Source organism: Crotalus tigris, unplaced genomic scaffold (genome assembly GCF_016545835.1).
Source record: "Crotalus tigris isolate CLP2741 ecotype Arizona unplaced genomic scaffold, ASM1654583v1 scf7180000023719.973015, whole genome shotgun sequence".
NCBI lineage: Eukaryota > Metazoa > Chordata > Lepidosauria > Squamata > Viperidae > Crotalus > Crotalus tigris.
In genome coordinates, this window is record NW_024100138.1 from 240,082 (window position 1) to 267,038 (window position 26,957).

General features: G+C 37.3%; 1 protein-coding gene across 22 annotated transcripts in view; it reads right to left on the reverse strand.

Moving 5' to 3' along the window:
- The window catches only part of ADGRL2 (adhesion G protein-coupled receptor L2), a 690,605-nt gene that overhangs the window by 64,605 nt on the left and 599,043 nt on the right, over positions 1 to 26,957 (reverse strand). For all 22 annotated transcript variants that reach the window (XR_005553918.1, XM_039321043.1, XM_039321064.1 and 19 more), the window contains one exon: positions 9,367 to 9,476. Coding sequence is in view for 21 of the 22 variants with exons in the window: in XM_039321043.1 (XP_039176977.1) it covers positions 9,367 to 9,476 (110 nt within the window). In the remaining variant the exon portion in view is untranslated. The remainder of the gene's footprint in view (positions 1 to 9,366; positions 9,477 to 26,957) is intronic.

Below are 26,957 nucleotides of genomic sequence, written 5' to 3' on the forward strand. Positions count from 1 at the left end.
CCAATATATTTAGACACTATAAGAGTTCTCAATTGGTTTGCTTTTTATGTAAATCAATTCAATAAACCAATTCATGCTGAGTTTGGTTTCCCATTTTTCCAAATACAGATGTTTCTTTATTTTTTTTTTTTTAAAGATACAATTTCTTGTGGTCTTTAGCTTTCCTGGAGTTTTCAGTTAAGGGTGAAGTGGACAAAAGTTCAAATAAAATTGGGCATGCAAATAAGTAATTACAACTTAGAAGAATATTTCTTAAGGATACAGACAGTGGATTGAGCTATGGACTAGAGTTACTGAATAAACCACAATTGGCTGAGATTATTCAGCACTCTAAACCAAAAGGAAACAAACCACAGAACATAATATATGTATCCACACAATATATCATTAAGCTCAAAAGTCTATGCTTTACTGCGTCAATGGATTTATAGGAGCTTTGAGTTTTCCTTTAAATCAAAGATTTCCCAATTTTAGAATTTTTAGAAAAGAGAAGAGAAAAGAAAAGAAAAGAAAAACCTACAAAACTGAATTTGACCACTTATTTTGGCTATGAATTTTTCTACAGATCATTTCAGCCTGAAAGATCGGAACCTACTGATTGTATCTGAAAGCCTAGCATTGTGCAAAACACATTTTCATTTTAAAAGTATTGAAAATTAAGTTAAACTATGCAAAGGTAGAGACACAGTCCTTAATGCTCATACATTCAGAGCTATGGACTTTCTTTGCTTTAAAATACCGCTGTTTTCTAGATCACACAGGTATGTTTTAGAAAAGTCTTTAAGCAGGCTGACCTTTCCCACTGTGCCATGTAGGAGATAAGATTACCAATTTTACTATTTGAACTCTCTCTCTTTTTTTGGCTGTTACCCATTATAGAAAAAAAAACCCCAATCTTCAGAGAGATACCCAGTGTCTTTTCTCATTCAGAAAATCCTGGTAGCAAAGGTAAAATATATACAATTTTTGCCCTTGACAAACTCCATAAGTAAGAGTGGAACATCTTGGGAAGGTCAGATTATACTTTTTTCCATGGAACATGATTTCTCCTTTCATTATGACGAGAGAGGGAAGCTGATACCTTCTTCACGTTAGCTGTATTGCTGGTTAAAAACTCCAGGGTTAAAGAAGGAGTTCAAGAGGACAAAAGAGTAAAAAAGGTCATTTGTTTTCAAGAATGGATGTATTATTACCAGCTGGAGGGATTATCACCAACAAATATGATGCAATGAAAATCTCTCTACCTCCACCCATACACACACACAAACACACAATCACCAACCCAATAATATATATCTTCACAGGTGACTTTTAAGCACTAAGAGTGGAATACCTTGCTATCTTAACTTTGTTAGTTCACTTTACCTTTCGATTTGCTACAGTGGTTTAATGTAAATTATACAACTTAACCTGATTTCATTTCCCATTGCTTAGAAATGGGAATGTTGGGATTTCAACTTTAGAAATAATAAATCTTTTCACTAATATCAAAATGGAGACATCTGCTCCATCATTATCTCATCCCACTACCTATTAAAAAATCAGGGTGATTTACATTCAGAAGTAAAATGAATATTAGAAACATTTTAAAGGCCAATGTCAGAAATATTCTGGGTTGAAACGCTCCCCGCACACATAAAATGTTTTCTATAATTGAAATGGAAAGAAGACAACAGAGGAAAGAAAGAATGAAGCAAGTACGGTTTGTTTTGTTCTGCAGAAAAAAGTTATCAATAATTCCAAAAAGGGGGAAAATGGAAATGGTAAGGTCCACATTAAGATTTGAACAATTTTGTGTTGTAATTGCAATTTCCTCTTATTGACAGAATATGGAATTGTTCCTGGAGCTCAAAATAAATGCTTAAATATTGTTTGTGCATTATTCCATATGACTATTATGCAATTATCCGTTTTTCTAACCCTTTCCTTATAAGGAAAGTTACACATTTGCATGCTCTCATCATGGTACTTTAAGCTGTTGAATAGGATATTGAGACAGAATGACTTTCAGGTCTGAATTAAATCCTCTGTCTAAAACAGTGGTTCTCAACCTGTGGGTCGGGACCCCATTTGGGGTCAAACGACCATTTCACGGGAGTCGCCAAACAAGGCTGTCCGCCATTTTCCCCCTTTTCTTTGGCCACACCCCTGGCACCCGGTGATGTATAAGTGGTTGGGGGTCACCACAACATGGGGAACTGTATTATGGGGTCGTGGCATTAGAAAGGTTGAGAACCACTGGTCTAAAATGAATAAGTATAACGGTCTAGAACGAATAAGTAAAAAGAAACAAAAATCAAGATTTATATTTTCATTTAGGCAAATTTTGCATCAGATTAACCCAAAACAGGACAAAGAGTTATCATCAGAATATGTACCAAGTTACTGTTTATTATCCTGTTTTTTAATAAGTGGGATAATAAAACAAACCGTTTGTCTAATATAATTAATCCAAGGCAGGGATATATCAAGGATGTTCACATAGTCAATACAACTGTGTTTTGACAAAGAGAATTCCATAAATCTTCTTGCCCTGTAGGACTTTTTAATTTGTTTAAATAAATAATGCTGATTTGTGTCCACGTATACTTACTTGCATGAATAACTCTTTTCCTATTGAAACTAACAAGAAAGTCTACATATTTATCAGAATACATGCAAGACTTTGAGTAAAATGTATAAGCAACTTACTGCAAAATAAATACTAGCTATAAAACTGCTTTATTTACTTTTGCTTTGGTTGAAAATCATTCACCTTGAAAAATGTTGGTCATGGCCTTCTTAATGCAGCATGCCTCAATGCCAAGGAAATTTATTACATATTTCATACCAAATTTATTTTAAACACATTGGCATTGTCCAAAAATCATTTTCATGACAGTAATTATTTGGAACCATCACATTTCTCTTTAATAATGATAGAGTCTACCATATGAATCTTATGCACTCTATTCAATCATTAACTGTAAAATATACAGTTAAATTACTTCTATTAATTTTAATGATACTCAAATACAGCTTTACCTGGCCAGGGTCCATTTTTACTAGATCTGAAAAATCTAAATCATTTTACTATCCCAGGAAATAGAATATAACTAAGTAAACAGAACAAAAAAAATTAAAAAGAGGTTTATAATTCATCATTTCCTGATGTTTGTGGATGTGAGCATATTCTATATTAAAAGAAACAACAGTCTACCTGCTCAGAATAGCAGAACAATGGCATAAACAAATAAATATTAGTGTCATGTACACAGTTGTCACATTGAGTAGAGCTGTACATTTTTGGGGACAGCCTGGTAAAGTAATAAAACTGTAAGGTACAATAGTACAGCTAGAAAATAAAATACCTCTGAGTATCTTCCATAGAATTCCCGGATCCAAGCAAGGCTTAAAATAAAACATCATGCATAGATGTATGAAGTGGTGTCTGTGCTTTTTAATCCTAAAAGGACTGACTTGGGTTATTTGGAGTATCAACATATACTGCACAATTCAGAGAAATGTTAAGCGGGCTGTCTCCATTGCTCTGAAATTTAATCAGTAACACTCTTATTCAAGGATAAAGCAAAGCATTTTCGGTTTATTTTAAAATTCTGATTTTAAAGTATTTCTCTTAGAAATGTGGAATTTTGGGGGGCACAGAAGATGAATTGTTGGTAGGACAAAGTGTTTTTTGGAAACTAAAGATTTTTTTTTCATTAAAGCTATATATATTAGATGGCTAACATCGGGAAGCAGTGCACATACTAAATATCTAATATAATCCTGATCACATGAAAATAGCAACCAACTACAAAAATAGTTTTTATCCTGTTTGTAATATATGGTCTCCAAATAATTTATCTGTTCATTTAATGAATATATTAATGTATACATGGGAGTTCAACTGAGATAATATATTGATATCTGAACAATAACAGAAGTTTATGAACACTGGAACGTATTATTCTTATATTAAACATCTGCCTTACCACGGGGCCTTCTATTCCGCTTTGTGGTTAAACTAAGTTTACCAGTGCTTTAATGTTGAATAGTAATTTTTGAAATAAGGGTGACAACTGAGTGCTGTGCTATGTGCTGCCCTGCTGATTTATGAAAGAAATTCCAAAGTGAGCAGAGGAACTAAGAAAATATACGGCTATATTGCTGGCTGTGGAATTCTGGGAGTTGAAGCCCACATGCCTTAAAATTGTCAAGGTTGAAAAACACTGATATAGAAAGTAGATCCTCTTAAGGAAGGTTTATCCCATTATCATATTTAAGAATAAATTTCATTGGATTCAAATGCTATGCTGATTTATTTGCACAAATTTACACATTTGATGATTTTTTTTAAAAAAAAATTCTATGCCAGGATTTTTCATGGCACCCTAAGATCTTCTGAGAACTTTACAGGTTCCCGTCAGGAACTAGGGGTGGAGGGGAAATTCACTGGAATTCAGTACATTTTCTATCAACTTTAATTTTTGATCTGCTCTATTCCCTGTACATCCCAAAATGGTGACAATTGGAAATCTGAGACAGCAGGGCCAATGGCTGTAATATATGATAATTCTTCTCCTCTTTCTTGTACATGCAATAATATGTGCCTAGAAAAAAGGCTCCAAAATGAAGAGAACTAATCAAATTAAAAGTGCTATGACTTCCTAACGTTCTGCCATTTATTTTTACTCCCATGATGCTTTCAACTGAATGCAGTCCATAACCATACAGTTGGTTATTAATTGTTTTCATATATTCCAGTGTTATCCCTGATGTTTTTATAACTGTATTCTTAAACAGCTTTGGATGTTTGATCATTTGGCCTTTTCTGCAACAGTTTTGTAAGAAGAAAAACTGTAAGGATGTAGGAGTCCCAAATCTATTCATCTCTTTCAGATCTCTTAGCTTTGATAAGAAATTGAAATGTCCAAAGTGATAAGAGTACAACCTTATCATGAAACAGTCATCCATCAATGGCCAAGTGGGGATAACAATAACAAAAGTCAGGCTGCAGTGAGAAACTGCAGTCATCCCTCCATGTTTTTTAATAAAGAATTAATTGATAGTGTTTTCTGTTGTAGCTGCATTGGTAGTAAATTAGCTCAGAAGGCAATATGCACTGTCTGATAAGGATGGTTTCCTCTCCATAGCCTTGAACCTGAAACATACGATGGATTATAAGTGCATTAACTATGAAACACCATGCAATACAGTGCTTTAGTGCAAGTAAACAGATGCACAAAGTTACGTGCAATAAGCGGTTTTATAACAATCGCAGCATGAGTTTTGGATATCCCAGATACTGGTGGTTGCTGTGAATGATCAATGCAAAGCCTTCAACATCTTCAAAATGTACATAAAAAAGGCTTACAATCCCATTGCAAACAGAATGTGAAAAGCAGAAAAAGGAAGAATTTGGGCATTGCAGAAAGAAGAAAACTAAAATTTGAAAGTAGATTGCTGGGGAAAAGAGCAGAGATTCGAAAAAAGCAAATGAAGCTCCTAGGGAGATTTTGAATATGTTAACAGAAATATGGATAATGTCAGAGAACAGATGTGTACCTTATTTTTGGCATTACTGCACATATAATATGTACATGTATGAATAAAATGCCTTTTGTGATCTCACAGTGATAGTACAGAAAATGAACACCATACTACTTGTACCTTAAATTATATTGCTTGAATAATTTTCTCCACCGACTATAAATAGTGGGCAAGGCAATATAACTACAACTACTATGGTACAGAGAGGTGGTTTTGAATGAGAGATTTCCATACATTCAGTAGGAAGATCCCACTGGCTGCAGAGTAAGGGCAATAATACCAAAACTAGGTACTTAACATAAGCAGCACTATGTATACTCTGGCTGCACTGAAGAGTTATTAACATTAACATTGTTCCATTGGCCTCATATTTTTTTTTTTAAATCTGCAAGTTGAAATAAGCTGGTGCTTGATCCGTCAAGAGAAAGGCTGCAGCTCTGAATCAGTTATTGGGCTACAGAATTAATTTTATTTCGCCATATGCTACAAAAAAATTACACTTTAAATGCAGTACAAATTAAAAGAAGCACCATCATGTTTGCCTGAGATTTTTTAAAAATAACATGTAATTAAAAAATGTAAATATTCACCCAATGTCAATTCCAAATAGATTTATTCAAAATTAAATTCTAAATTTGGTCCTTCAATTAGAAAAAAATTCTATCCGTATTAGTCCTGCATAGAAAAACTTATAAAAATAGAATAGAAAAACTTATAAAAATATGTAATAAATGACCACCAGTATTTTGCAATGTCATTCAGAGGTTTCTTCAGTTAACTGCAAAAGAAATCATTTTTAATAAACAAACAAAAAAAATTGACTGGCAGGAATGCATCCACATTTGTGTCCTAAAAGAGCCCAGCAAATGATCTGAAAATAATATTTATGTATATTTAAACACTTCCTCCTGCTACTGGAAATGATCCCAAGAAATATAAGAACCTTGATATTTGAATGATGTCATAGTCTCTTTCTGGCAATTTAAAATGGTAATTTCAAGGTAAGCAGATGTTATGATCAGAATTATCTTTTTCTTAGTAGGCAAAAATGCATTACTCCCAACATGCTACAAGAAAAATGATACAATGAGCCACTAATGATAAGTCACTGGAAAACAGATTAAAGTTCAGCATGTGCAGTGCATCTCAAATCTAATGATGGTAGAGAAAAAGAAAACCACAGCAAGCATCTTTTCTGCAATGACATGATGGTAGAAATACACAGCAAGAATGGGAAAAAAATATGAACTGTGTTTGGCCTTTAATTGCTTCTTAGTAAAATTTATAGAAGAATTAAATAAAAGTATTGCCAGTACAAATTACAATACAGTGTTTTTTTAATGGTGTAAATAGGAACATTAGTATAAATATAAAGTGTGGATGAAGTCTTGATTGTTAACCTGGTTCATTGTTTTTAACACAAGAATAGCACCAATCCAAAACTGTCTCAACTTATGGAATATGTACCTCCCTTTCACTATAAAAAAGGTTAAGGTTGTGAGTAATAAAATAATTAAATGGGACATGAGGAATAAATGGATGCACAATTAATACACCACTAAATTTTACAGTTATAGGCAACATATTTTTTTCTAACAGAAAAGATGACAATAAGTTTGAATTTATTTTTAACAATGAAATTTAAAAAAAAAGTGAATGAAACTTTTTGTGAATCAAGTGAAAAAAAATGAATCAAGCAATGTAAGATTTGTGACCAGCTGTTGGTCTGGATTGAAGAAACCTCTGTGAAAGGACTCTCTCTATATATATATATATACAGAGAGAGGGGGGGAGGGAGGGGGGGAGGGAGGGAGGGGAAGAAGTCCTAAATTGTACATTTCAATAAATCCCTTACTAAATGCAAGTTTTGTAGCCTCAACATTTCCCTCCAAATTTGAACGCATACTTTCAGTGTGTAGTTATTTACAGATTCAAAATAAGAAAATAGTTAAAATGGCAGATACAAAAGTTTTGGATATCTTTTCAGTTGGCACTTTGTAATACAGGTAGTCCTTGACTTATGGCCATTTGTTTAACAGGTGTTCAAAGTTAGGAAGGTACTAAAAAAAAGGGATTTATAACCAGTCCTTACATCAATGGTCACATGATCAAAATTTGAGTCTTTGACAAGAATATTTATAATAGGCGGAGTGTTTTGGGGTTATCTGATCACCATTTGTGACTTTTCCAGGGGGCTTCAGACAAGCAACGTCAATGGGGGGGTGTTTAAGAGTCAGATTTACTTGAAGATTGCATGATTAATTAATCACCATATAATTCACTTAACGACCTGCAGCAAAAAGGTCATAAAATCAGACTCTGTTAATGGTTGCGTGATTTAGCAACAGAAAGCCTGGTCCTGATAGTGGTCTTAAGTTGAATTTATTGACTGCCTTTTTAATGACTGTTTCAAAGTTACAACATTGTAAAAGAAATAGCTGTGCAACCAGTTCTTTCATTTATGATCATTGCAGCATCCTGCAGTGACATGATTGCCATTTAGGTTCTTTATAAATAGTGCACATTTGTGACTGTGGCCAAGTCCCACAGTCACCTAATCACCATTTGTGTAATCTGCAGCTGGCTTGCAACAAGCAGCGTAAATAGAGAAGGCAGACATAAAATCATAAGTTGCAGTCACACGATACTTCACTTAATGACCATGATTTACTTAATGACCAAATGGGAAGTGAGGTCATAAAACTGTAACAGCCACGTGATTTTTGGCTTAACAACAGAGCTGCCATACCCAATTGTGGTTACTAAGTGAGGACCACCTGTGCCTCCTTTTGTAAAAGAAATTTAACAGTTGCTAAATGTAACTCTAGCCACCTCAGACTCCTATTTGTGGTTTTTGTTCTTGTTGTTGTTGTTACTCTTTATTTCAGAAGACTTACAGTTCAGAAATATTCTTAGATCTCTTTGTATGCACAATATGTTTGGGATTTCACTGCTGATTTTCAGTAATATTTTATCTGGGGAGTATGAAGGCCAATCCAAAATATTTATCTTTCTTTCTTGTAAGTAGCTCATGACTGATTTGCAGGCATGGTTTAGGTTGTCTTCAGACGGATAAAATGTCCAAAATTTGAAAAAGATACATTACTTGATTTTATACAATGTAGTGATTGTGTGAGCTTCTGTTCACTTATGGATTCAGTGAAACACAGAATTTGACCAGGGATACCTGATCCTTGGCACACAGCTCTATCACTTAGCCTTACATAAAGGAGTAGACATGTAGTTTTAAAATATGGAATTCTGCTGAGGTAAAATGATGAATATGGATTATTATAGATGTATTTTTGACCAAGGATCATGATATTTAAGCTGGGGGGTAAAATAAATTGTGCTAAATCTAGTAATACCCGGGATATTATTCCCAGATACTTCCATGGCACGCTCCAATGCATGAGCCAAAATTATCACAGCAGGTAGTCTTTTCAAAACTAATAGTAAAGTCAGTAGTTTCTTTACAGAACTGCAAGCCAAGCCAATTTGTCAAGAACTGGTACTGGGCATAAGTACAAATTCCTATTGACTCTTTTGAATAGCTAATTCAAGTTTCTTTTCTGAGAGAGAAAAAAAAAAGCAACTCTAGTAGCCTTAAAAGCCAAACACTTAAGAACACAGACAGACACTTGGCCAGCATCACACCATGGCTCCTTTCCATACTTTGTGAAGCTAATTGGAGATCCTAGCCTGCAAGTGTTCAGCATGCAAAATGGTTCTCAGGCCATAAACATGTGCTTCGTTTCTCCATCAGTATGGCTCCAGCATCAATTGTGAACGCTAGAGTAAGGGAGGAAGAAGAAGAAGAAAAAGCATACTTACTGTAAGGAACACATTCATATTGGACTTCGAGGTATTTATATGTTCCAGGACAAGGATCAGGAAACACATCAGACCCAGTAACTACTATACATTGGGTTCTGTTGTTGCACCTGTCAAAGGAGAGAAAATGTCAACAGAGCAATTTTAGAATAACTCATTATTTTTATCTTCTGGTGGCAATTTCTATAACCATCTATAGTTCAATACTTGTCAGATGCAATGGATTATAACGTGCATGTTTCCCCAGAAAGTAGAAGAAATGTGAATACTTAATTAATTCAATGAATGTTCAATGTTCAGCGTATAATGAAATGTCGATTCACAGCAATCACAACTAAGAGTTCAGGTAACAACAGATAATTCCTGTCCTTTTTCAAAAGTCTAAGTTTTTTGTTTGTTTACTTTTTTGGTGGTGAAAGTATTACTCTACATTTTGAACTCAATTTTTCTAACAATTGATGAATTTTCAGACATTACAAATTAGCAATGTTTTTTCTTGAAAAGCAGCACAATTTAAATAGTTATACTTATTGTTTAGAGCTGGACATTTTCCAATAGCTGTGCTCTGCATCTGAAGGGGCAAAGTTTTAAAGACGGAAATAATACAGTACCCTTGATGGGATTGTGGAGGTGTGACAAGGCCCTGTGCCACCAATAATATTACTGGCAAATTTCCAAGTGGTTACGCTCAACATAAAATATATGGTAATATAAACTAACAAATAATTTAATCAGGTCTACACAAAACTGTAAAATAAAATGTAGATTAAAATTTTTAGAAAATCAGGATATTTTTTAAAAGTGTGCAGTATTAAAAATCATAAAAGAAAGCAAGCATGAACATTAAATTTCATACTGGAACAACTTTACTGAAGATGTCCATCTATAACAGAGGTTCCTAACCTTTTGGGCACCAGGGACTGGTTACGTGGAGAGAGGTTTTTCCATGGACCGGAGGGGGCATGGTTTTGTGTGCTGCCTGCATTCCACGGATGGGGCTTTGCTTGTTTGTGTGGACCGGTTGCTGGCATGCAGTGGGCCAGTACCGGTTCATGGACTGAGGGTTGGGGACCCCTGATCTATAAGACATTTCTCTAAACTGGCATTTTATTCCAGTCATATCCTCCCTCAACATTCCCCTCTTAGCGCAAAGAAACCTTTACAAGAAATCAAGCCTTGATCCATTTATCACAAAATGACCATGCTACTCGGAAGCTGCTGGTTTAGAGAAGTCTGGCAGCCTGTAGACAGATACAATATAAAAGCCTTGGTGTTTCAAACTGAACTTTAATTTTGAATAAAAATGAAGTGATACTTGTCAAAACTTAGAATAAAACTAAGTTCAGCAAAACAACCTTCAGTGTTTCATTGTGAAGTCAAAGGAAGGAGCCACACAAAAGGTCAGGAACAGTTTGGTAACTAAAACAAAGGAAGTTTGGCTGCTCTCCTGGGTAAGTTCTGTTTGTCAGTAAACTGAAGGAAAGGCAGCCAGATCTTAAAATAATAGTCTAGCCTTTGACTCCAGCCATATATCAAACTACTGCATTACTAGCACTTCCCATACTATTGAATATCCTTGCATAAGTAGAAGACATCTATCTTATGCTAGAGAGTTGGAGGGTTTCTGACATCTGTCTTCCAAAAAACAGGTGTAAGATCAAGCCATGTTTTAAATTCATGTTTGCTAAATGAATATTAAAGTGAGCTTAACTGCAGTATTTCAGAATAACTTCAGTGTTGTTACTAAATGATACATCAGACATCTCCCCTTGTTTTTAGTAATTAGCTTCTGAAAAGAACCTAGTTTTAACATTCAGAAGGGGAAAAAAAGAATTTTTTTGCGGCATGGATAAAAACACCCCATGAAACCTGTTATAGATGTTAGGCTGATTGTCTCATTCCTACAACAATGATAATCCCTGTTGGTTGAGTCTATTACTGTAAACCAGACAATGTATATTCAGCAGTTTCCTACAATAAGCTGACAGCCACATAATTTCCTTACAAATGTGCCCACCTTAACTAGATAGTAGGTACCCTATGGTTAACTGTTACTTTTTATAGAATGTCTTAACAACAAAAAAAATACACACACACACATATATATATATACAGTACATCTTCTTAATAAGCTCAGGAGATATTTTCGTAACAGTAGTTAGAGATGTAAATTAACTTTATATTCCAAGTACTGTAGACTGAAATGGCATGACTATTCTAGCTGAAACCAGGTGCTAAATTTCTTTTATCATACTTAAATGATCTGGATGAAAAAGACTAGGCTGTGGAAAGCATTCAAAGGGGATTTTCATAAAACAATTTGGCCCAAGTAAAATGACTCTCCTTAAAATGCTGTGGTAGCAGTGACCTCTGATACTCTTGGTATGGCCACTTAGGAAGCATTCTTGGTTTACAACCTCGATTTACAACCATTTGTTCAACGAAAAAAAGGTGACTTACAACTGGTAACAGTTAAAGCCATTACAGCATCCCCATAATCACACATGCTTGGCAACTGACATGCATTTCCAATAATTGCAGCATCACAAAGTCACATGATCACCATTTGCAATGAGGGAAGCTGGATTTGCTTAATGACCATGTGATTTACTCAACTGCAGTGACTCACTTAACGACTGCTTTGCTTAACAACAGAAACTCTATTCCTAACTGTAGTCATAAGTTGAGAACTACCTCTATGTATTCACATGGATAACTGCTTGGTTTCATGAGCAGTCCCAATGGAAAGATAGTATAACAATAAAAATCTTTGGCTTAAAGCTCTGATAAGGGTAGTATCTGCAAGTCTCTTTAAGCATTGTTTTATATAATAGTCTGATTTTGTTCCTTAGTTTCACTTAGATGAAAATCTCCTCTTCTTTTAGTTCCCCTAAAACAGACATGTCAAACACAAGGCCCGGGGGGCCGATGCGGCCCGCAAAGTGGTTTCATGTGGCCCGCAAAGCCATCCTGGAAACAGTGAGGGAACGGCCCCTGCTGCCTTGGCCCTGGCACAGGCCGGCTGGGAGCCAATGTACAGTCTTAGCTCCACAAGGCTGTCTGGAAACAGCGAGGAACCAGCCCCTGCCATGTCGGCCCCACCCCCTGGGTGAATGCTGGGGAGGTGTCACCCTTTGTGAGGAATGAAAAAAATGCACCATCGCCTGGAAGTGGCCAGCTAATGGCCCTTGCCTACTTCACATATCCGGCTTAATGGGCTCTGGGAGAGGGGTTTCGGTAGGCAGCGGGGTGCTCTCCTCACAGTGCCGAGAGGCTGAGCCAGGCGGCGTAAATCCAAAAAGAAACGTGAGGCCGCCCAGCTCCCAGCCTGCCTGGTTTCAGCGGGGCGCTCCTATCACAGTGCCAAGAGCTGAGCCGGGTGGGGCGAATCTGATAAGAAGTGCAATGCTGCTAGCCCCCAGCCTGCCCGGTTTCAGCAGGCAGCAAGGTGCAAAGCTGGCAAGCTTTGTACCACCTGGCTCAACCTCTTGGCGCTGTGAGGAGAGTACCCAGCTGCCTGCCGAAACCGGGCAGGCTGAGGGCTGGCCGGCATCGCACTTCTTTTGGGATTTGCTCCGCCTAGTTCAGCCTCTTTGCGCTATGAGGAAAGTGCCCCGCTGTCTGCCGAAACCGGTAGGCTGAGGGCTGGGCAGCATTGTGCAGGTAATGTTGACTCTCACGCTGCTCATGGCATCCTCTCCCCCGGAGCCCACCAAGCCAGATATGTGAAGTAGGTGAGGGTCATGTGCTGGCCACTTCCAGGCGATGGTGCATTTCTTCATTCCTCACAAAGGGTGACACCTCCCCAGCTGCGTTTCTTGCCTGTTTTTCTCCGTCCCTCATCTCAAATATTTTCCCACCACTTTGTACTTAGGAAGGAAGGAAAGAAGGAGAGGGAGGGTCTGAGGGAAGTCCTGCCTGTCCTGCCCTGCTGCCCTTTCACCATCCCCTTGCCCCCTCCTCTGGCCTATCCTGCGGGTTTCCCATCCTATTGCTAAGGAAGCTTTGGATACAAAGCCGGGTCTCCTCCCATGGAAAGGGAATGGGCCTCTCTCTGACTTTGCCCTTGTACCCATCATGAGCAACCTGGGTAAACAAAGCAGCAGCAGCCTTGAGGAGGAGATAAGTGCAGCTGGGCGCCCCCTTGGGGAAGTGGGGCTGGGGTTGGTGCCGCAGGAGCTCAAGGGCCAGGCTGGGCATTTGACCTCTGCTGTCCAGGGCTCCCGGCAGCCCGCACCACCATCCAGCCCCCCCATGGCCTGAGAGGAACAGTGAGGCTCCTCCAGTGGACCATGCCTTGGCACTTGACCTGGTCCCACCCCCTTCCACCAGAGGCCCTCAGATCTGTCCCACTCCTGCCCAGGCCCCCACAGGCACCCTTGAGGCGAATGATGTAGAGCTGGCTACGCCCACCCAGTAGGCCACACCCACTCTGGTCACACCTACCCGCCCCCCCCGAGGGCAACTGCAATGCTGATGTGGCCCTCAATGAAATTGAGTTTGACACCCCTGCCCTAAAAGAATTTTCCACCCCTTTGGATCCTACAACCCTCTGGAGTAGGCTTTGACCATAGGAATGGGACTCCAAAAGGGTGGGAATTGCCCTTATTTTATGGGCAAAATGGATTAGTTGAAAACCATCTAGAATTTAAATACTTATATGTCTTATTCTATGACTATTACCCTCAAAATATTTATAGTTTGCCTTCCTATCTGAAACAGACAAAATAGGTATGCTATTCAGTGGTTTTTAAATATGTCCTTTTTTAAAAAAAATGAGTCTAACGGGAAGAGAGAAAAAAGTCTTACTATGCTTTATGTTATAGTTTATCAAACCTGCATAATGTAACATGATTTGCTATAACTGCCAAAGTCACTAGGCAGATATAAATCACTGAACAATTAGGGTAAAGAAGTATATAATATCCATCAGTGGTAAGAGCTTTTTCTTCCTCCAGAAAAACAGACTATAATAGAGTAACTTATAATATTTCTATGGAACAGCTTATCCCTGGTTTACTGGTCCTCCTTCTCTTTCTCACACTTCTATCTTTTTACCCATGCACTTGGGAATATATAAGTTTAGTCTACACCTACGGGTAATATTGTTAACACTCATTGATTGGTGCTTGATATATCCAATGTTTTTAAATCCTATGTTCTGGCCTTTTGTAAGCTGCCCATGGCCTATAGAAATTTAGCAGCACAGAAGTCTGGGTAAATATAAACAAATAATTTGTCCAAATAAGATAGCAGGATTTCAATCACCTTTCTACAATATCATAAGATGGAACATGGGCTTTGGAAGGCTTGTAGCTAAATTTTATCAAATTGTTGCATTCCCAGGCCAGTATTTCATATATTGCTAGTGCTATATATAGAGAGAGGTGCATAGACTGAGAATTCTTGGGGGTGGAAGAAATAGGAAATTATAATGTGAACACTGCAACACCAAAGACAGTCAGTGTATGAAAACTGTTCCTGAAAAACATTAGCACATTCTCTGGGAAAATTAGCATCTCCACCACACTCTAAAAAAATCTGAAGGTTTCTCAAAATGTAGGAACATTCCTTATGTGTAAACAACATCCAAGATACTTCTAACACATCTATTTTATAGATTAGTTATAATTTAAGGTATGTACGTTTTTTTCTGTTATGTGGTATTTTTAAATTTTTGAAACATTCAGAAAAACTGGGGCTTCATGGCACTGAGAAATTTTTGAAATCAAAGGTTGCCATCTAATTAACAATTTCAAAAACACAGGTCTGATTCTTCACAAAATAGCTGAAGAAAAATCTCTAAGACCAAAGAAAATAAAATAAAAAACGAGGCGAAGAGGCTGCGGTTACATATCTCCGCTGCTCCTGCATTTGCCACTTTTCATTTATCACTCTGGAAGTCTGTCCCATCTGTGCTTGGGTTTAAAAATGCTCTTTGTTTCCATTCTAATTCGTTTGCATTCTTGCCATTATTTCAACGTGCAATTCTGTTGCTTTCACCCTTCTTTTGATTATCATATGCTCATTATTATACTTTATCAAGAGAAAAGTATGGAGATGAGATTCCAGGAGCAATCTATCTGGGCGAGGTGTTTTAATCAATGGTCTTGCTCTGGTGATTAAGCGGAGACTTCTGTTTTGGCAAGATAACATTAGTTTCTCCTGTCATGCTCCAAAAGCCACTGGGAATCTTCTGCAGATCATTAGATATGCTACAATAAAGCTTTGGTACATTCCCTTTTCTTCCTTAAATTACTTCTTCACTGTCCTATCATTTCCTGTCACCACTGGCACAGAATTATTATTATAGCTCCCCTGAAACATGCACCAGAGCTATGTCTCCAGGCCATCGGATGCCATTTTCAATTGAGGCTTTCACTTTAAAATATAAATTAAGAAAAATTTCATTATCTCCTGCCAGGGGCCATTATTCACCACTGTTCTAGGGAAGATTAAAAATGCAAGATCTATAGTCTTGAACAAATACTCCAGTATTAAAATGAAGATCTGGGTGTAAACAACAAGGCTAATATACTAGGACTAACTGAATTAAGACTGAATATACAAACTGAGTTTGTTATAGATCACAGGGCACAGGCAAACTGGAGGCGATAGAAACAAAGCTAATTCTAATGGACAGTTGGAATTCTAAATTCACAATCCCTTCCAGCTGGAACTTCTTAGAGCTATGGTCTTAACATACCTAGAAGCAAATCTGATATAAATTGCACCAGCTTCATTTCAAAGGTGTGGAACTTATACCTCCGTTTTCTCTCAATGGAAGTCAGGTTTATAAGACTGAAATGTGCATTAGTAGGTCTAGACTCGAACAGTGCTGACCATATTCATAATGCTGTAATACACTGAACTTTCTAAAAATGGTTTTCTTACAAATCTACTGTGGTTTCAGAAATTGTTGAACACATTTTTAATATGTGGTGGGTATGTGTGCAGTTTTATGCAGTTATCCCATCTGATAGTGACAGATGCTAGCGGGTCTCACCCTAGTCGGACAGATCATGGATTCTGCTCTTTAAAAGAATCAATAGAATTCGTGTAGCAGTTATTTCTGCATATGGCAGAAAGACGCATCAAAACACATGTGACTACATCCCATTTTAATTTTAATAAATCTGACTTACAAATATATAAAACTGCCATAGAATAGGGAATCTAGCCCTTCTGGGACTGCTTGAGATGCTTGATGGTGTCTGGGCCTGCTTATATGTAAACACACAAGCTTTGTTTATGCAAATACACACAGATACTTATTGCCTGAAACATCATGGAAAAGTTAATAGTGAAAAAATAGCATCTGTATAAAAGCCAATTATTTTCAGTACACCAGGGAAAACACAGATGCATAGTTTCTTTAATTGTTTAATAGATAATGATTTATTGGACATTATTAATTACTAAATAAACATAAGGAAACTAAATGTAGTGCAATTAATATAACATAGGAGATGTTGCACGATAATGATCATTTGTCATAATTAATGTAATAAGTAATGCTTGTGGCAAATATTCTGAAATGTAGTATAAATACAACAATCTTTTTCTGTTTTCCTTATTCTCAAAATCAATAAAGGGGAACAAATTAACTTGAAAGTAAATTGGTAACTGCTTACTGAAACGCAAGAACCCTACGAATTTTCTACAAGTAGAAACGAAAGGACATGATCAATTAAACAAAATCTTACAAAGCTACACAATTAGTAAAGTTTTAGCAAATGCAACTGAAAGCAATGGTGCCCGGAACAGTTACTCGAAACTATCAGAGGATACTTTGAAGAGTGTGCAAATATGTCAAAGTATTAGGTAACAGCTGATTGAGGCAATGAACAGAAAACAAGAGATCACTCTAAAAGTGCCTTTCCATTTAAGAAAGACACCTTTTGATTCAAGCTAGATCTAATTTCTGCTACTAAAAAATACAACAGAATATTGGCTGCAACTAAAAGTTACAACTTTACAGCTTCATTATGCCACTGGCTTAATTGAGTTCCTTACTGAGCCTCATGTAGATGCTAGTTGCTTAGCCTGTATGACTGTAACCGGATGTAATAAATGCCATTTATTTATTTCATAATATTTATGCGGATGTCCATCTTAAACAGGTAACTCTAAATGGCCAACAACTAATACACAAAACAATATGATAAAACTCCTACAAGCAAACAATTCAAAATAATTTATGCACTGCCTAACCCATAATATGAACACACACTTATTGGTTGCCATTAACATTTTGGCTCTAATGTCTAGGAGAAAAGCCAAGTCTTCATAGCCTTCCAGATCTTTCATAGGGCAGGTACTGAATAGATTTCAAACATGCTTTCCTATAGGAACAACAGGGGTGTCAAACTCAATTTCATTGAGGGCTGCATCAGCATTGCAGTTGCCCTCAGGGGGCCAGGTGGGTGTGGCCAGGGTGGGTGCGGCCTACTGGGTGGGTGTGGATGGAGTGGGTGTGGCCTACTGGGAGGGTGTGGCCAGCTCTACATCGTTCGCATCAATGGTGACTGTGGGGGCCTGGGTAGGCGTGGGATAGTTCTGAGGGTCTCTGGCAGAAGGGGGTGGGACCGGGGCAAGTGCCAAGGAATGGTCCACTGGAGGGGCCTCACTGTTCCTCTCAAGCCAAGGGGACTTATGGAGTGAAGACTGAATGTGTTTCAGCATACATGGCCACCACAAAATTGTACATTGGCTCCCAGCTGGCCTGGGCCAGGCCAAGGCAGAGGGGGCCATTCCCTCACTGTTTCTAGGATGGCTTCGCGGGCCACATGAAACCACTTCATGGGCCGCATCCGGCCCCCAGGCCTTGTGTTTGACATGTCTGACTTACAATAATAAATCAATTTATGTATTATAAATTGAACAAAAATGAAATAAAACAGATAAACTAACCTAGTATGTAAAGAGAAAAAAAGAATATTTATTTCTCTAGTCCTGTGTCAATTATACTCTGGGTGCCATGTTCTCTTATGGCTGGTGGTTATCCACAAATGTGCCTTCTTACTGGCAATTCTCTTCTTTCTAATAAGGAACGTCTGGTTTCTACTTTACTGTGTTTTTAACTCCAAGCAAAGTTTTCATTATTTCAGGATTTTTAATATTAACTCTCTATTTATGCTTGAATAGAAACATTTAATTCAACTCATCTTGGCTGCCTAGTAATCATTTAAAGTATCTGTTTAATTGTTTGTATATTACACATTTGTATGCTTTTCTGAGTTTTATGTTATACTTATTTGTTTAAAATGTTAGATACTGGTTTTCAAAATATGTTATAAGCCACTCTGGAAAACTTTTTGTTTTGAAGAAAGGTCTATACATTCTTAAATAAAGTAATTAAAAAGATGAAATCCTCAAGCAATGAGAAATGTCTTATGATTTAAAACAAGAAAGTTGAATTCCTAAGTGCAAAGCTGTATCTGTTCTCCCTGGACTTTCTCAGAAAACTATTTGCTTAGCTTTCCCATGTATTTTCACTCTAAATCAGTGGTTCTCAACCTTTTTAATGCCGCGACCCCCAACCGGTCATAAGTCGAGGACTACTCAACCGGTGCAGCACCGTTTGCAGAATGGGACTTTTGGCGGGCTCAGCAGGGCAGAGACAGCCTGGACAATTTCTATTGGCTTTTACAAGCCAATAGAATTAGACTCTATTCAAGAGAGTCTATTCTATTGGCTTTCAAAAGCCAATAGAATAAAAGGGAGTAGCACAGCTAAGGAAAAGGGGGGAAAATGGCGGACTGCGTGGTTTGGCGACCCCCGTGAAATGGTTGTTCGACCCCAAATGGGGTCCCGACCCACAGGTTGAGAACCACTGCTCTAAATGTAAAGCTATCAGATATCTATTACTCTGAAATATATTGCCTATTATTAAGGAGAGTTGGGCATCATAATTCTACAGTCCTTTAAATATGACCAAGCACTGTACTGCTGATGTTTGGAGAAAAATATTGTCTATTTAGTGTAGAAATACTGAATGGCTAGTTAATGTGATTGCTAATTTCAAACAAACTTTCTTATGTATAGCAATAAGAATACCTAGCCCAGTGATGGTGGACCTTTTAGAGACCGAGGGCCTAAAAACCAGCCCTGCCCCTGCCTCGCCTGCTCCACACACCCCACCCCACCCACCCACAGGGCTACTCACTGCCTCAACGGCCTGCCACAGATTGCTCATGGAGGCCATGCCCTCCGCCCATGCCCCACAGCATCAATTGCGCATGATGGGGCATGATGGCGGAGTTCTGTCCTTGGCTGCCATGTCCTTGGCTGCACTCCTCCACATGGCCGCACTTGGGGGCAACTATCCTCTGGAGGGCTGCTGAGGAGGGGGGCTGCTGAGGAGGACGGGACCACAGTGTGAGGCAGGGCTGGAACGACAGTGTGCATGCCCAGAGAGAGGGCTCTGAGTACCACCTCTGGCACGCATGCCATAGGTTCACCACCACTGACCTAGCCAATCTGGGCTGATCTTCAAAAGCTAAGCAGAGTCAGATTTGTTTAGTACTTAAATGGGAACCATTTAAACCATTCAGTCCGAAGCAGGGCTGAAAACAATATTCCAGTATGGAAATTTTGACAATCTCTATATTTTTGCTAATAAAAATGATGTGGTACCAAAGGTGCTTTTTCAATTCTGGTCAGAAGTGAAGAAGCTTCAGATGAAAAGTGAAACGTCTTCAAGGAAAAACTAAGGAAGTCCAGCTGCCTTTTGAAAAAGCACCTTTGGAAAAACCATGACTTGTATGACTGAGAACTTCCATAGACAAAAATGATGTGTGTATTTCTATGAAATAATCAGGAGCTACCCCTTACTGGATGGGAGATTTTATCTTAAAATATCCTAATGATGGATATAAAAAGGATAAAAGAGTAAATTGTGCAAGAAATATTGCATGCTATCAAACTTGTTTATAAATTACATCTTAGTAGTAGTTAAATATACATAAAGGGTTAAACATTTTAAAGTGTCAAGATTGTCTCCCCCTTTTCTTGTTTTAAAGTGATTCTCTGATTACTAGCCAGGATTTACAATGCTAACAATATGCAAATGTTCTTTTATATAATGTGATTTGCATATATGTTAAATAAAAATTGAAACTGCCTCTAAAACTCCTTTAATCTTTTTTAATTAGCAAAATAAGCAATTTAAAAATAGCAACAACAATTTGTTAATAAAACCTCTGATATGTTAGATGCCTTGATATTTCTGAGCCATTTTACAAGACCTTTGGGTCAGTTTAATGCAAATTAGGCTTGAGTCACCCAGAGTCTTATTAATCTAGCCCAACTTCCTGGTTTACAAAATTGCATATTCAACATAAAAGTGGCTTAATTTTAGGAGCAAAATAAAGCATATTTATTTGCTGAGTAGACCACTGAGACTCCCTTTATTTCAAGGGGTCATCGTGTCGAAACATAATGTAGGGGCACAGTTATCACACACATATACAGAGTGAATAAATGTGTACGTACTTCTTTATTTAAACATTCATAGGATGCCTAGAGTTTTGAAACTTCTCCTTGGATAATTACAATGTATTGCCATATATTGGAGCCAGTGTCAATTAGGGCCAATTACTCATGAAAATGTTTCTCCATTGCAATTTTCACGTACAAAAACTATCACTCCCCATTTTGACAAAGGAAATGGGAAATCGCTATGGGATGTCCTAGTTAAGATTTAAATTAGCAAGAAACTTGTTACTAGGCCTTATAAAAAATATGGAATAATAGGACATAACCTTGCAAAACCTTGGCATCCTCCCACCTACAACCTGTAAATTATCTGCAGAAATTACCCATTCTTGTGTGGCAGCTTATTTTTCTCTCATTGGGGAGGGAGGGGAGAGAGAGGAGGGGGGTCTTTAAATATTTAATTAGTAGCATGATATGAAGACAACCATGCATGCCAAGCACTTTGATCCTCAGCCTATGCTCCTCCTAATTATACTTAAATTTACATCGGTCATTGCAAACCTCTGGCACTTCTAATTATTTTATTCCTTAAAGATCCTTCCCACAAAAAGATATTTTTCACTCTCACAGCTCTGGATTTCCCTAAATAGTTTTCTAGACCATTAATTACTTGCTCAGGGTCTTATATTCAACGCCTTTCAAATCTGGGATTGGTCTGGTCGTGTATTTTTGTAATGGGACAAACCCATTTGCAAGGGTGTTTCTTCGTAGACCCTGCAGGGTCTGCACTGTATTTATAAAACATTGTGGCCCATTTCAATTATGAAGCAAAGTGTTTTTAAAAAAATCTAAAATCATAATCCAGCTAATTATTTCCTAGTGATATGTGTATCTTCTTTGCTTTCCTTCTTGTACTGATTAGACGGAAATATCTTAACTATCCAAGTATGGCTTTAGAAGTATTAATGTCAAACGGAAGGTTAAAAATCAAAGGAAAGGCCCTCGGAATTGATCTGCTGATTTCCTTACCACCTTTTTTCTCCATAGACATGGACAACTCAAATGACAGAAGTGCTGTCCCCTAGGAAAGGCCTTTAATCATATCACTTCCAGTGCTGTCATTTGCTATTTAAACAGAAGTTTGGGAAATTTGTGCTAGAAGCATTGTGTGAGCATTATTATATTATTCTCTTGAGATAACTTGGATGTCATGAAAAGAATAATTATTTATCAGTGACATAGCAATATTTTGCCACAATTAGTGGGAAATTTACAAGATTTGTAATGGAAAGTTTGTAGTGGAAAATTTACAAAACTTTCAGGAATACTCTTTTTTTTAAAAAAAAAAAACACCCTCTTATGTTTCAAAATAAGCATAATCTTTGAGAAGGGAGCATTACAAGTTTCTCTTCATATTTTGCTAGAATCTGTATGATTCATTCATAAGCTACAATCCATTTTTAATGAAAAAAAATTGCTGCAAACAGTGCTTTGACTCTCCCTCTTCAATCAAAAGCAAGTTTAGAAATACAAGCAGCATATGAGGAGATACACCAGCTCACCACTCTAAGCATGTATTTAATTAAGCTGAAAATGTTCATAATCTAATCCTTTTTCAAATTGCCTTCCTCCACAAGAGGGTCTGTGTTTGCACAATTAAAAAAGGCTCACTTTAACCTGACCTAACTAATGTATTAGATGTAAATCCTTCCCTATTGAAATAAGTGCTGGGATGACAGCAGGACAAGAATCATAATAAAAGAAGGAGCTCCTTTATCATGCATAACATTGATAGTATTCATGATAATGGAACCCTGATCTTCTGTATTTAGAATAGAATAGAGCTGGAAGGGACCTTGGAGGTCTTCTAGTCCAGCCCCCTGCTCAAGCAAGAGGAGCTGTTTTAGTTTTATAGCATGTTACCTAAATTATTCTCTAATTCAGAATGCTCTGAAGGAACTTTAGATTGTGTCTCAGTTGCCAAAGGGGGGAAAAACTAGGAAAGTTAAAAAGAAAAAGATTTTTTTGCATTTTTAAGTAAAGGAATAATGGACTAACAAAGTTGATATATTTGACAGGAAGTAAACTTTCAGATCTGGAAGCATCTTTTTAACCCCAAGTTCACCTCCCCCCCCCCGAAGGTTAACATTTTCTCTGCAGGATATAGGTAAATGATGGCTTGTTTGACATAAGAGAAAGAAATGAACTGCATGACAAGCTATGGATTTGAGGGACAGAGTTTGATTTATGGTAAAATAAATCATAAAATGCCTAGATTAAGACATGTTCAACCTGATTACCCTGTATATCTAGAAACCACAGCAAGAAAGCAGGTAATACAAGTGCTGAAGAGTAAGTCTTAAGCACTTACTAAGAGAGATGCTTTAACGTCAAGAACATGCTTTTGTTTATGGCTTCATGAAATATAGCCCAGCTCAGTTTTCCCATGCTTGGACTATAAAGAGCATAATGTTCACAATACAAAGAATACTGTATTATAGCTCACAATGATGTAAAATGTCTGGGCATGTCTGCATGTTTGGCAACCTGTTTGCACTTAAAACTGTTCAGCAGGCACCCCGTGATTGCCATTTGCAATCTTTTCCATTGGCTTTCTCAAAAAAATCCACACTAAAATCAAAGAAGGCTTTTTAACTATGAAAGATTTAAACCCCCAGAATGAAGAGGCACTTGGTAAGGAGCACTGAGTGTCCCATGGTGGTAGTGAGGGAAGCCCTGGAGGTCCAGTGGAGGCTGTTTGTGTGTCTCCCTGGTTAGGGACTGAAAATCTTCATTGATTTTATCAGAGAGGATTTTCAGCTCCTAAGTGGAGAGACAGCGCAGTAAGATACATGGGTGTCTCAGAGGGATGGGGGACGCTCAGCACAGGACCTGCTCATGTGGTTTCACTCAGTGCCTACAAATTCTGCTTGCATTTCAGAGGAGTTCCAACTACTGAGTGGAGAAGCATTCATGCACGGCTTGTACCAGATCTCCCAGGTTCTCCCCCATCATGTGCTCCTTACCTGGGATTCCATCCACTTAACAACTCACAAGGTTGCTTAATGATTGCAACCAGGAGTGCCTAGATTGCACTTGTTAAGTGAAACAGTCACATGATGTCATACCTAATGACTGCTTTGCTCAATGACTGAGATTATGGTCCCAATTGTGATCATTAAGAAAGGACTGCCCCATCTGTCCGTCCGTCCATCCATCCATCCATCCACAATAGACACATATAAATTGCTCATACATAATACAGTTACTGCAAATATCTTCAGGCCTTCCTCAAAAATCCAAAAAGGCAAGATGAAGACACAAACTCTGTGCCATCTCCCTCCAATCCTGATGTTCCCTAGCATCTGAAGATTTCATTTTACATGAGAATGGCATTCCTGAGCAACAGGATCCCCTGTTGTGGGACTACTGCACTACATTCAGGCAAATGCAGCCAAACTTTATCTGACAATTGGAGGCCAGTTCCTCGGCAATTCTATACTTACACTAGCAAATGCCTGAAGACATTTACTGGAACTCCCAAGAATAGCTTCATGGAAAACAATAGCTCTCTTCCTGTATTATTCAATGTATAGGGCAGCCAAGGGATTAAATTATAAGGGGGACACACCTTTGGCTTTGCCCCAACATACTTCCATTTCCTTGCTTTTATTCTTAGCTTCTATGTGTTGAAGGAGTTTGGAGAGACATCTTTCTGTATTAGTAGGCAATCTTTCAATTGTACTGTCTATTAAACTGGCATGTGGGTTAATGTATCCATTGTGTATAAAGTACAAAAATCTTCTACTCCTATGAAATTGTTTTAAAAAGGGAGACAGGAACTTCAAAAAAAATAACAAATCTGTACAATAATACTGCAGCAGCACTACCATGCTATCACAGAAAATTGAGATGGGGAGCTTACAGTATTTTTTTAAAAAAATACCCAATTCATATTTTAGTAGCAAGATAAAACTATTACTCTGAATAAAGCATTTACTCTACTTTACTCTTAAACTACATTAGCTCTATGGCATTAACTTGCTTTATGGGTTCAGTTGATCATGACCTATAAAATGTTAAGCAGAACTGCTTTAAATATCCACTAGCACCATGCATGGGACTGAGAGCACAAGGCAGTGTTTTATAAAGCGGGGAAAAACTGTCCCCTTATGAAAAAAACTAGCACATACTCTTATGTCACTGATATAAACAGAGTACACATGTTAAATAATGTATAACACTGGCAATGTTTTTCTAAGCAACAGGAAGGCAGACTGAGTTTAGTCCCTGTTCTTTTCCAATAGAAATGCACGTACAGTATACAAAGACAAAGATGTTCAAATATGAAATTCATATGCAGGAAAGCTGAGAATCCCCTTTTGTTTTCTGTTAATGAACAAATTCTGTGTTTTTAGGGGAAGGGTACAAGCCTGGAATTACTTTTTGAGTAGCGTTGGCCAACATCTTTGGCAATTATGATTTCATTAATTAAAAACAGAACCACAGAAACAAGTTATTGTTCTTACATTTGACCCTTACAACTTTCCATTTCAGCCATTTTTGTAGTGCAAAATGTAATCAGAAGTAACTAATTCGGGACCAGATAGGTTGCAAGAATGTAAAGTTCATATTTTAAAGATACTTTTTTCAAAATTTACTGCAAAGGCTCAATAGAATTGAAAAGACCAGGATAGGACATTTTAAACAACAAAAACTTTTACTGCTACTTTTTATTATTAGAAGATATTAGCATACACAATAACATACATTCACAGTATCTATACAGCATTACCTATTCACCCATCGACCTGTGTTAGTGGGAGAAAAAAGAGGGTCAGACTTATGAAAGTAGGGTGATAATACAAACATATTATTTTTCTACACGCATCACACCTTAACAGGCACACTCTAAAGAGACAACATAAGCAGCAACATTGAACATAGGTCAGCCCTGAATTAAAGCAATTTTATAGATGTTCTTAGGAAGCATTTTATTTTTACTATTTTTTTAAATGTAGCTTAAAGTTGAACACAAAAATTTAGCCAGTAAAAGTATTATTTTTATGATGTTCATTCACCTAACATCTCATCTTCATTTATTTCTTTAATGCATCAGTACTATTTATTATATGTTTTCCTACAGGATTCCTACATAGGTACCACATTACTCTAAATTGCACAACGATCATATACTATATAAAATACTGCAATGGAAACTTCAGAGTAATTTGACCTCATGGTTATTTGCCTAACTCTGCTTCATGATATCCAGTGCAGTTAATTATACATTTTCGATGTTAATAAACTCTGTCAGTTTCAAGCATAAATTGTCTTTGATTAATATTTAAACTGTGTTTGAATAAAAATAATTGTGGTTATATTTCCTATTCAGCAGCTATTATGGCTTACTAGAGGTCTCTTTAGGAAAGACAGCAAGCTAAATGGCTCAGCTGTCCTTACTACAGGAAGCTTAAAATCACTTTTCATCACTGTACCAATCAGGACTGTAATATAATTAGCTACCCTATGATTGGGATGTATGTGTGAAGTGTTTATGCACTACTAGGCATAATTAATACTGTCTTATTATTTTGTATAATAAATATAAAAAACATAAATCATGAATCTGAGCTCTAGTAGAACCATTAGGGAAAGCAGGATGTGTTTGATAAGCTGAAATGAACCAGCAAGACAACAGTAGTGATAGCGGTAGATTTTTTTTTTAAGGGTTCATTCTAAAATGTACTGAGTACAGAATGTACTCAATAGTCTCAGTTCCAAAATTCAGCAGCTGGGTTGAATAGAAAGATGAAGGAAAAAGAGGAATTAGATTTGCTATAGTCCCTCAGGAGCCTTGAGGTTTGGCCCAAAATCCAATCTGCAACTTAAAGCTCTTATTTTCAAAGTATTTTTAAATTAATATACTGCTAATTCATACAACTGTTAGATCTGTCCATTGTTTTCTGTTCAGGCAAGTGTCTTTCATCAGCCGGTGTTTGGTCATTTGAAGGCTCTAGCATAAACAGAAACTGTTTTACCATACCACAGCTGAATGTGATACAATTGAATAGAAAATATTATAGCCCATCAGTGAATTTATCTGTGTTGAAATACTGATAAAAGAATTAATTGCTTTCCTATGGTAAAGC